Source organism: Anomalospiza imberbis, chromosome 3 (genome assembly GCF_031753505.1).
Source record: "Anomalospiza imberbis isolate Cuckoo-Finch-1a 21T00152 chromosome 3, ASM3175350v1, whole genome shotgun sequence".
In the NCBI taxonomy this organism is placed as follows: Eukaryota; Metazoa; Chordata; class Aves; order Passeriformes; family Viduidae; genus Anomalospiza; species Anomalospiza imberbis.
In genome coordinates, this window is record NC_089683.1 from 67,771,325 (window position 1) to 67,783,677 (window position 12,353).

Here is a 12,353-nt window from a genome sequence, read left to right on the forward strand (position 1 = left end):
GATCCTAAGAAACTCACTGTCACCAGACTTTGGAGAACTGGTTGCTAAGGGATGTTTCTCATTTTCTAGGATTCTAGTTTGAGATACTGAGGACTCACTTGTGCAAGTGTTGAGTGCATGTGTCCACTGTTGAAGTCAGTAAGAATTCATGGTGCTGTGAGAAGAGCAATGCTAGATGCATGCCCAGAAGGACAGCCAAAAGAGGATTCATTTTTATGTGTTCAGTATCACTTCTGTCAGTGTGCAGGAGTATTCCCATTACTTAGCAGAGATTACAATTTATAATTAGTTTTAAGAATATGAAGTAGTTAAGTGGGATTTCAATATATAATGTAGTTTAGTGTAAAATGTCATATGGATGAAAAATTGGAATCTTGTTAGAAATTGAAAATTCTGTACTCAGATATATTTTTGTGATGTATGCTCTGTATGCATGTCATGTGATGAGTAGTGAGGCTGAACAGTTATTTAATAGTTGCACATTCTGCGTATAGCTTTCCATCTGTGTAGTGGAAAGGCATCCCATCAAGAAAATACATAATTGTGTAATAAAATCACTAGGTAGATGTTTTCTTACTAGGGAACTTAAGTCCTTTGTTTAAATATTACATGGCTTTGACTGTCTGATGTTTTCATATTATTTTCTTTAACTTGAAAGAGGATGGTGTGCAAAGTTGGGTGAATCATTGGTACCAACTATAGTTATATATGTGGATGCAAGTTTGCTTAGCAATTCTTGCCACTGTGTTTTTAATGTAAATAAATTAATTGATAAACTAGATTAGTAAATTAACATTTTACACAGTTCTTGCTTTGGTTTCTTGGAGCTCTTTAAAACTTAAAAAAAAATAAATAAAGCTGCAGGAAACATTTTTGTTTTTAATTCTTAGCCAGTCCTTGTAGATGTTTAAGAAAAAAGACTTGAGTGAGGTACAGCTGTGGCCTATGTGCCAAGAGGCTCCGAGTCCATTGCCTCGTGTGGTCTAAGAAAAAACACCACCTTATATTTGGCTTTGTATATCCTTATCCCCACTGTTCAGTGATGCTCTTTTTTAAAAATTAGGTAAAGAGAGAACAAAAAAAATCAGTTTGAACTATTGACGTTGCATATCACATGACTGAATTCTGTGCAGCTTCAAATACAGTTTTGAAAACATGCACAAGCATAAGTGTGTTTTGAGGCTCTCATGAACCTCCTGCCACAGTGTAATTGCATTGCCAGAAATCCCCTCCATATCTGACAAACTAAGAGATTAAAAAAATACAAAGTCTATAGGATAGGGTGAAATCGTTATATTCCTAGATTACAATTTATCTTAGAAATACTTAAAATAGCAAAAGACACTAAATTCACATTCACAGACTCTTTGAGAAAACAATTACGAATACATTTACAAACTTAAAGGTATATTTAGTGCCTGGCTGAGAAGGTCTCTGGGAGAGGAAGAGTGAACTTTTGTCCTCCAGACTTTTATGCTCCTTCCTGTAATTATAATGATATACAGCTTTTATGTGAAAAATGTGCACTTTGGATGTCAGAGGAAACAGTGGCATCTAACAGAGACATTGAAATGTATTGCACTCTGCTGAATGCAAACTGCAGAAGTGTAAAAAATTAAATGTGCCAAATACCCTGTTTGCACTTAATTAAGAAATTCAACTGCAGTGTTTTTCTGAACGTTTTCAGTTGCTCTGAGAAACACTAGAGGGAGCTGAATACTTAAATTGCTGGTTTCCATTCATAAATATGACACTGAAATACAGGAAGGGTTTTGTCTTTCCCCCACCATTGTTTTCCTGCAGCTGCCTAATTGTTATTAAAGCAAAATTACCAAATTGTATATGAAAGTCTCCACTTAAACCAATCTCTTTCAAGTTCCTTATCAAAGTTACTTTTAATAGTAGAAGGATAGCAAGTGATTCTTCTTTAATCACAATGGTAATTTTTAATGTGTGCTTTTAAAACCTGTTGGGATTTGAAATTGTCAGATGGTAGTCACAAAGTTCCTAGGAGAATAAATTGCATAACTTTCCAGACATGACATAAAAATGAAAAGCATGTAGTAATGCTGTGAGCATCCATCAGTGCCTTCTCCTCCTTGTGCAGTTCCATACTGACAGCTGAATTTCTAAACCTCAGAAGTGGGAGAACATTGAAATGAGAAATCGTGGGTTTTTTCCAAGAGTAGCTTAAAAGAGGAGATGAGGGATGCACAGGTGAAGTCTTGGTCATCGTTGAACTCTTGAGGCCATGCCGTGGCATACAACCTGATATTCTGGTAACAGTGCTCCTCACCTACCACGTCCAGCAGCACTGGCTACTCACCAGCAGCCTGCATCCACAGTTTGGCAGGTCTGAAGAGGTCTAGGCAGTAGAGCAGGGCTGTGTTGCCTCAACAGTCTTACCAAGGTAATGAAAACAGAAGAGACTGTCTAAAAGTGGAAATAAAATGTAAAAAGAAAATGGGCTTGTACACTCTCTGCAGGAGTAGAGGCAAAGTAGTCTTTGATTTCCTTTCTTTAGACTTGCAGCTTCATTTGCTGTTTGTAAAAGTCTTTTCAAGAGGAGAGGCTGGCTGTTTAGATTACTTACCTGATAGTTCCTAGTCTTCAACAAAAATCTATATACTGAGATTTCAGTTACTACATTTTTATTTTATGTGTGAGCACAGCTGCAATTTTTACTGTAGTGCAACTACTGTGACCCAAAGTAAAGGTGTTTGTTCATGAAAATTTCACTGATTTGAACAAAATGTAGCAGAAGCTAGGTGTCGTTTCAGTATCTTGTGAACATTTGTGGCTCAAAATCCTAGGCTGGATCTCAGTACGGTCTGTAACACTGTTCAAAAATAGTTTGGCATGGTTCCTCCATTTAAAGAACCTCTGGAAGACAAAATGCAATGTGTGAGTGAACGAATGAATGAGCAGGCAGGATCTGCAGGAGAAGACAGTTCTGCTTGCCAGAGATGTAGAGCGTTCCATCTTTTTGATGTGGGTTTTTTTTTGTTTTTTCTTCTGCTACTATTTGGGAAACCTAGGCAACCAGATTTGAGTGCTTCTGATTTTTTGGTACCTGAAGAAATTGTGAGGAATTAAACATCGTGTTCCAGCTAGAGTTTGGTTTAAAGACTTTGTGGGGCAAATTCAGTCTTTTTACAATACCTTGTTATTGCTACTTCTTTATAATTTCCAGGGTGATATAAAAGTATTCATAGTCTATGAAAATGATCACAGTTTATATCAATTACTAGTTTAATGGATGAATGAATGGCTGTGCAGAAGTTAAAATGATTCTTTGGTTTATTTAATGAAATACATTTTTATAGAAGGTGATTATTACTTTGAGCTGTGCTATCTGCTTTTGTGATGATATTTAATAGTAAACCTGCCTTCAATGAAATAAACTCATTAGATAGCATGAATTTGTGTCGTCTGCTACTTAGGTTCTTTATACCTTTAAAAAAACTGTGGTTTAAAACTGTGAAGTTTTGCTAACTTCATTGTTTCTAAATTAGGTTTCCTTGTGCCTTTTGTTTTGCAAATAGTAACCAGTGTTAGAAATTAGCTGAGCTAATGGTTCTGCACCATAGTTTAGGGGTAAAGTGACATACAATCCAGCTTTTGACAAATATCATAGTTTGCTAGTGGTGTGCTTATTTCTGGTTTGGTTTCATTTGATGGTTTGTACTATAATGAACACTGGATCCAATCATATTGTAATAAGCATATGTAGTGCTCCATATTTCAGTTGTCTGAAATCCTTTTCATGCTACCTGTTTTACAGTGGTTAAGATGAATACACAAAGAAATATTTGTTCCTGCCTTTGAGTAGTTAGTTTTGTAGGTTTTTACATACTACAGTTAAATTTTGCATGGCCACTTATTATGTTGTATGGCTTTCTCATATTTACTTGTCTGTAGTTAGCTTGTGCTGTTTTCAAAAATATAGCACTTCATGTCTTATGGCAGAGATTTTCTTGTGAGGAAATTGGAAAAGCAGTCTGTAGCAGTGTTTTTTTCCGTTTTTTCTCAAAAGAGTACTATCTTGCATCTTAATCTGATGATACCATGTGAAGGATAATAAAGTAGATAAAATGGGACTTTATGTATTGCAGCTTTACTGGTACACCAGAAGGCCAGGATGGAGCGACTTCAACGAGAACTTGAGGTTCAAAAGAAAAAGTTGGATAAACTAAAATCAGAGGTCAATGAAATGGAGAATAATCTAACACGAAGGCGCCTGAAAAGATCGAATTCTGTTTCCCAAATTCCATCAGTAAGTTGAAACGTCTGTAGGGTATGAACCTAAACCACAAGTGTGGTCTGTCACAATAAATTGAAGGAAGACTCATTCAGATATTGACAATATACTGGGGACAGGCAGTATAGGTAGAATTAAGCTGGTAAACAGTAATGTTTAGAGTAAGGACTAAAAATGTGTCATTTAACCACAGCCTTGAAGTTTGCTAATTTCTTTGTGAAGTATTGCTTTTAAAAGCAGTCACAAAAGGTTTGACCTGATAGTCCTTAAAAGTTAATACTCATACTGCTATCACACCAAGTACTTTTTGATCTTGGTGCATATACTGAGCTCAAAGAAACCGATTAATGCACCAGTTTTCAGTGCTGGATGATCATCCATTGATCTGGTGGACCAGACCACTGGCTGTGCCCTGACTGCAGTTTGGAGTTGTTCAGTTAGCTCTGAAGTCTGATGAGAGAGAACAATTTAGTAGGTCTGGAAGCTTTTTGTAAGATTATGCTTGGATTAAAAGAAAGATGGTCATTAGGGAAGATTCTTTCATCATCATTTCTGAAATAATTAAATGTTGTCTACCTGTGCATGAATGATAACTGTTCATAAACTGGGAAAATTAGTCTAACAGGCAGATTTATTTTTTCAGCTGGAAGAAATGCAACAGTTAAGAAGTTGTAACAGACAGCTGCAGATAGACATAGATTGCCTAACCAAAGAGATTGATCTTTTTCAAGCAAGAGGTACAGTATGTCTTAGTACATCAGTAACTGTAAATATTGTTTTTATTTTTTCACTGTCCACATGTTTCAAAAAAATCTGTGTCATACATGATGGATATACACACTTTTTGAAAAATCATTACATTACTTTGAGTGAAACCATGGTAGTAACTGTCTTTAAAGCCTGTTGTTTTTATTGGCCATATGATTTTCCTAATTCCACAGTCATTCCTATTTCATACTTGGCTCAAAAGAGAGAAGTTTGTGATGCCATTTATTTATATAATGCTAGGGGGGAAAAGCAGATTATCTGAGTATCAAAGAAAGAGAGTAAGTTTTTTGAATGATATATCTATACATATGTGTTCATCTCTCTCTTTTGTCTTCCACCTCTGTATTTAGCCTCTCAAGTCAGCAAATATAAAATGTGGTTGTAACTTCCAGTATGCGCTCTGCTTTCCTTGTCTGCAGGGACACAGCTTTTGGTCATAGGGGTGAAATTATGAGACAGCTGAGCCAGTTCAAGGACTGCCAACAAGAAAGCCTCTCTCTTCCTGCTTCTCTCTCTTGCCACTTACTGAGCTCTGACTCTGTATTAGTTTTTTAGACCCTTTGCAGAGCTGATTCTGTTCATGAGCCAAGCTAAAACTTGCATTACGGGAAAAGCTTGCTATAGCTGATGTGAGGGAGAGGCACAGGAAGGGAGAACTGAGATAGTGAGAGGGAAGGAATTGATACTTCCCACTGTCAGAAGCAGTGAGCTATTAGATTAGTTGGGACATGAGCCACCAAAGTGCTGCTTCAGACAGTATACCTGCAGTTCAGGAGAAGGCAAACAGGTGTGCTGAGTGTAATGCTGCACTAAAAACCTGACCTTAAATAGAGTAAATAGTGATTTTTTTTTTTTTGCATGTTACAGTAAATTGCATTTAGAACTTCCTCTTGAGTTTCAATTCTAAGCTTGTATAATACACTGCATAGTAGGTAACATATCTCTTGAGTATAGTTGCAACTTAGAAAAAGTCAGCTAAGATTAACTAAAAAAATGATCTTAAGGAGTAGCAGAAAAAGATACCTTTAAAGGCGTTTAAGTTGCTAGATTTTGTATCTGACTTTACTTTATATTGCATATTTTGGGCAATAAGTTTGTTAAAGTGTATTGTTGAAATCACTAATATCTCAGGTCTGTATTGAAACCTTGATATAAAAGGTGAAAAGTGAATAATAGTATTGTTACAGAATTACTACCAGAAAAAACTGATATGACTCCCTACTCAAGTTTATTTTTTTAAATTGCTGCACTTTTTTTTTATTTTTAGGACCACATTTTAATCCCAGCGCTATTCATAATTTTTACGATAATATTGGATTTCTTGGTCCCGTGCCACCAAAACCCAAAGGTATTGTATTGATAAAATTTGGATTTGATACAAATACCTGGTTTGTATCTAATATCAAATTCTAATTTACAAATCTTGTTTAAGTGTTGATTATGAAATAGATTACTTCAAAAGCATACAAACCTTGCATTTTATTTGTATTGGCAGTAAGTATGCTTCTGTTTGCTCTTGTTTCCTCTCTATTCATACATTCAGGAAAGAGAAGTATATTAAATGGGTTATGTTAAAGATGGATAATATATTGTAAGGCAGTTTATGTAATGGAAGCATCCATCTTTCTCTAAAAATGAGCATGAGGTACATTCCTTAGGGACCAATGAAACTCACTTAGATGACTTCACCATTATCCATAGCGAAGAGTAGATTTACTTACATGTAGTAACAGCTCGGGTTGGTTGCCCTCACTGGAATTTGTGGCTGCTGTAGAATTTGTATTAACAAGTTACATGAAAGCCTGTTCTGACTATTGGTAAATACAGTTCTAGGTAGTTGAACAGGAAAGTAATGCAGTGCAGAAGGGCAGTCAGTATTGCTGAATATTAGCCACTTTAAACACCCTACTTGTCATTAGTGTGCACATTACTTGCTTTTTTTCCCTCTCAGGATGTCAAACAAAGCAGAACAATTACCTCTTGTGTTTTACATAAAGCAGAGAATGAATTGTTTGGAACATCATTATACTATGACTTTAGGCAGACCACCTCATGAAACATGGAGATAATCCACAGGTGTTTCTGTGCAGTCTTTCTGACCTGGACGTTCTCCATACAATACAGATATGTGTGTTAAATTGTCCTTGGAGTGTGCAGTAACTGTTGTTAAAGAATCTCATCCTAGAGATTTCTGACAGTTCTGCATTGTAAAATGGTCTAGATAAATTGAACTTTTTGTCCTGCAGATCTTTTGCAACACTTCCAAACTGATAGCGTTTTTCATGCTTTATAAAGCACTTTTTATCCTTTGTTACCTGAGCTGGTAATGAAAATTCCAAGTATAGTTAAATCCTTACACATTCCTATTAGACACATTTTACAACTGAACCATGAAGAACTTAAGAGTTGTGTCAATTATGTACTTCCTTTTACAATAAATAAAAACTAACCTATCAGAGAAGAAAAAAAAAATTTTTGACTAGTTGTCAGCATTTCTGTTGGCTTATCTTGTAGGAGCTCACAGATTTGAGTGTTTCATTCAATCTATCTTAAAAATGCAAAATTAACCCTATCTGGTTTATAAAGCTCTAAAGTCCCTCTATCAATTATCTTTCTTCTTTCCTTTTAAAAAAGTATCTCTGCTGTATCTTAGTTCTTCATTAACTTTAATTTTCATTTCATTTTAAGCTTCAATTTAGCTATCATGTAGGCTTTGACTTTAAAACAGAATTACTGCTGTTGACAAAAGAACAAAAATAATTCTTCTTGCAGCTGTGATCAGTACCATTGTACTTCTGGAGCTCTTGCTGTCATTTTGCAGCAATTGCCATTGATTAGTTGCTGATGAGATGTTTTCCAGATCAAATAATGGGCTGAAAGGATTTTGCAGTTACCTAAACTAGAGAACCCTTAACTTGAGAAGTCACTCATCTGTCTTTTCATCCTTTTCATTCCTTTTCTCTCTTCTTCTTTTCTCTTATAAAATAGTTGAAGATTGCTGTCTAACACATCATGCAAAAAGATGTGTTGGTATGGTTGGGATGATTACTCTAGCATGACAGAGCCAGGCAATGGTTTTTCTTTAGTACATCTGCCTGCTGAGCTGGCTTGAAGAACTGCTACCTTCTTTCAAGGATCAAAAAGTTTAACGTATCAGAGGGTTACAAAGCGCATACTTCTTGTCATAATGAATTTTAGACCACTCTGTAGACCTCAGATCTAAATCTTGTCCATGTTTCCTGTGCTGATTAATTTGCAAATTTTATCTCCTTATTATGCAGTAGCTTTGAACTGAGGGAAGAAAGCAGAGGTAAGGGATGGGAAACCTGATTTTTGTAGTTTTACCTTGAGCCTTTTGGCTGACGTACAAGCAAGCTGTAGTCAAGGGGGTGGTAAAAAGCTGCTTCTGTCACTTTTAATAATTATGCTATTCTCAGAGGAACAAGATAGTTCTCAGTTGCAGGGAAAAAAAAAAATCTCAAAATTCTTTCCGTGCTGTTTTCAGTTAGTAACTGCTTATCTTATCTCTTCCATGTCACAGATCAGAGGTCCATTGTGAAAACACCAAAGACTGTTCCAGACACAGATGAAGATGAGGGAGCTCAGTGGAGTTGTACCGCCTGTACTTTTTTAAATCATCCAGCCTTAAATCGCTGTGAACAGTGTGAAATGCCCAGGCATTTCTGAGCCAACGGGCCCATTACCTTCCGTAAAACCATAGCAAACATACAAGGAATTGTCCAGGCATTGGGGGGCAAAAAAAGCATTTATGCATAGGATTTTGTAAAATGGAAGGTGTGGTGAGATGGTGTTTTGCTATTGTTAAACGTCAGCCCACAGAGCAAGCAATACCTCACAGTTGTGTCACAGGCAGTTGACGCTGATTGGCTGAAGGGCAGTCTGCTGAGAGACTCGCCAGCTGCCTGAACCATGTACAGTATTACCAGTAACACACACCGTGTTCAGTGCCTGGGTGGTGCCCATCCTCTTCTCTGCCCCCGATGTCACTACTGAATTTTGACAGGGGAATGGAATAGAGTGCTAGTGTTTTTGTTTTCAGAGCTTTCAGTGAAACACTACATGCACAAAGGAGATCTTAAAAGGAACAAGGTTTAAATATTTAAACTGTTTGCTGCCACATAGTGCCTTTGATAAAGGGAAGAACTTCACAAATCAGTGGTACTCTTTGCCTTGTCTTCCCTGAAAACATCTCTGTGAAGCCAGAAATCAGTACAATCACATCTAAAGATGAAAAGGAAAAACTGCATGCGTTGTCTGTACAATACACACAGTGAAATACCCCAAAGCTTTTCCTACTGTACATAGCTCTAGAGCCTGCTTTAAGTGATTTCTTTTCCTCACCTTTATTATTTTCTTGTACTTCTGTATGTATAGTGTAATAGTCTTTTTGTTAACTTTCTTTTTTTCCCTTTAAGTGATTAAGCACGATCATGTCCCTTTTTTTAAGCTTTTATCTGAGAGAAGCAATGCCTTAAAATAAGAGCATTAGTAAGAAACTATGCACAAAATAGCTTTCCTCTGCTCGTTCTGTACATTGTTCTTGTAAATGCTCATGATCTGTGAAGACCTGCAGATGCAGCGTGGTAAAAGTGCAGGAAAAGTTGGAAGAGTTATGCATATAGTTCACTCTGTACACTGAGTTTTACGGTGGGTGACACAAAGGGAGCATTTTGTCTGGTGTGAGGAAACCTTATACTAGGAAACTTTCAACCCACCAACCGATCAGCATCCGAGTTAAGCTTGCTTCATCTGCTGGGTGTCTTGCAGACTCCTGAAGAGAGATCCATTGGGGAAGTACATAAAGTGCCAAAATCAACAGCAGCAGCATCGTACAGCTTTGTTCAAGGACTTTAAATGCTTTCCTGTTTTGGCAGCCAATTTCTAAACCTGACTTTGTGGTGAAGTCTCATATTTATAGAAAACAAGGATAGCAATATTTAGGACAACTGAAATAAAGGCTGGAAAAGAGAAATCAAACAGACTTGAACACTGAAGCAACCTCAAGCATCTCTTTTATTTTGATGATCTATTTTTTTAAGGAAAATACTCACATAATCGGGGATGTATGTAACCAAGATCAAGAAAATGGAATTCCAGTACAATATGCATGAAAGACGGCAGGCAAAGAATTATGTAGCAGCAGCACTTAGCGTGAGGCTGAAGGGAGTGCTAACCGTGTAGCAAGAGACAAAGTAGACTGTCACCCACTGTAAACATCTGCCAGTGGACACTTTTATTAGGAGTTTTACAAGTGATCTATGTGAATGCACAGAGGCCTTTGTTTTGAAGGCTTTGCATTTTTTTTATGTGGGAAGAAAATGTCAATCCCGGGTAATTAGGCAGAAGACCCAAAGCACTTGCATTCAATGCATTTTGTTTATAAAATGAGGCCTTGTTTTTCAGCTTCATCTGCAGTTCTATGTGAAGATTGACAAATCAGTTTTTACCTGTTTATTAATAAAACCTAATTTGGATATCTTGAGTTGATGGTTTTGTGATTTAGCTGGGTAAACTGCCTTTGTAACAGATAAGTTATTTATAAAAATTAAAAAAAAATATATTCTAATGTTTTCTTTTGTGATTTGTTTGCTTTTTCCATGCTGTGAAGCAGCAGAATACTCAACGGAGCAATAAGGATTAACAGTATTAAAAGTAGGCTGATTTCTTATGAGCAGAGTTTTTAAGCATTTGTTTTGTTGAACTTTGTCTCTCCTGCCGTGCGTTACTCTGTTTAATTCCAATTCAGTGAGCATAAGGAATGTATTTCATAAAGTTGGACTCAACGAGATTGTTTTCTGACCAAAGACCCACTCATTTATTCATAAAGCAATAAGCTGGTGGCCCTTTTTCCTTCCTGCTTCTGGGGTTTATGATTTTTTAAATGTTTTTCTAAATCAAATTGGGCAACTACTTTATGGTAACAGATGACAAACTTATGTTGATATAAGCACAGTTTAAGGATGAATATGGCTAAATTGTATCTTGGTGTTATGGATATAAATGCTGTGAGATGTGGTGTGTTCCTTGTCATGTCTTTCCCACGTGGACCCTTTTGAAGCAGATATTTGTTATGTGGAGTTGGACTTTTCTGAGATATACTGATGCTGTGTAAAAGGCCTTCAGGAGACATCTATACACTGATTTAGGAAAAAAAAAAAAAAGTAGTTACAGATCCAGAAAAAAAATCCTCAATGCATATTATTCAACTAGTGTGCTGTAATCTGCAATATGAGAAGTAGTGGTTGGAGTGAGGGGTGCAACTGAATTTATAAAGGAAACTTCAGTCAGCTGAGGGGTGGGAAGAGCATATTTGGACAAATGGACAAATAGGTGAGATGGAATCCTGCTCATTCTATGAAATGCATAATTGATTTTTTCCCTTGTTCCCTTCTTGTTTATTTTCTGAAGGGAAAAAAAATACTTACATCCTTGTTCCAGCTAGCTGTGCAGAGCCATCTGCTCAACATGAGTGTGTATTGGACAGCCTTTTCAGTAACTGATCCTGAAACAGTGGGATAAGAGATATGATGTCTCCAGTGCCTATTCCAGACTTTTACCTTCCCCTTCAAGAGTTTTATGTCCTTAGCATTCTGCAGGTCACATATATCATCAGATAGTGGCATATCAATGTACTGTGTCATTATGGCCTTCAATTAGAAGGATGAACTAGAGCTGGATTTCAATGCCGGATTTTTTTCCTCACAGAACATTAAAAAAAATACTTGGAGGAAGGTTAAACTTTGTGTTGTGAACATCAGTACTTTATATTGGATGCTGATTTATGACTTTTTACTTTTCTGTACTGTCTTTGTCAGGGATCTCTGTTAAAAAAAGTACATATGGGCAGGAAGGGAGTACCCCTCTTGGCTTTCAGAGATGCTCCTCTTTATTTTTTGTGAATGCTTAAGATTATCACTTGGTCAAGTTTCAGAATTGGGATAATTTCAGAAATGTAGCAACAAAACAGAGCTAGTACTGACTAGGCTGCTGTGTAACATCAGCTCAGTGGAACTGACTCAGTTCACCTTGCTACTTTCTAGATGTATTAGAAAAATGTTTGTCTTGTGCAGTCTCCAAGCAGTCAAGCTATTCTGTTGTCCAGGAGTATGGCCAGGTGTGGCACCAGTGAAATTCAGTTTAATCATGAGATTCAGTATCTTTAGTCTCAAGCTAATGATAAATTGGCTTTAAAACTGTGTGGTCAGTATTCATGCCTGTCTGTCTATTTCCTTTATGTGAATTTAATTGGTTTTGTGGTCTTGAGACATCTACTTTCAGCATGTTTTGTAGATGCCTGGGGGAA

The 12,353-nt window shown here is 36.7% G+C and overlaps 2 protein-coding genes across 4 annotated transcripts in view; one reads left to right on the forward strand and one right to left on the reverse strand.

Annotated features, from left to right (window-relative positions):
- Window positions 1–10,616, forward strand: part of TAB2 (TGF-beta activated kinase 1 (MAP3K7) binding protein 2) — a 60,685-nt gene extending 50,069 nt beyond the window's left edge. For all 3 annotated transcript variants that reach the window (XM_068184928.1, XM_068184929.1, XM_068184926.1), the window contains exons 4-7: window positions 4,116–4,276; window positions 4,905–4,998; window positions 6,297–6,377; window positions 8,571–10,616. In XM_068184928.1, coding sequence (XP_068041029.1) covers window positions 4,116–4,276; window positions 4,905–4,998; window positions 6,297–6,377; window positions 8,571–8,716 — 482 coding nt within the window. In that variant the 3' untranslated portion in view covers window positions 8,717–10,616. The remainder of the gene's footprint in view (window positions 1–4,115; window positions 4,277–4,904; window positions 4,999–6,296; window positions 6,378–8,570) is intronic.
- Window positions 1–12,353, reverse strand: part of WDR64 (WD repeat domain 64) — a 259,862-nt gene that overhangs the window by 61,467 nt on the left and 186,042 nt on the right. The window lies entirely within an intron of this gene.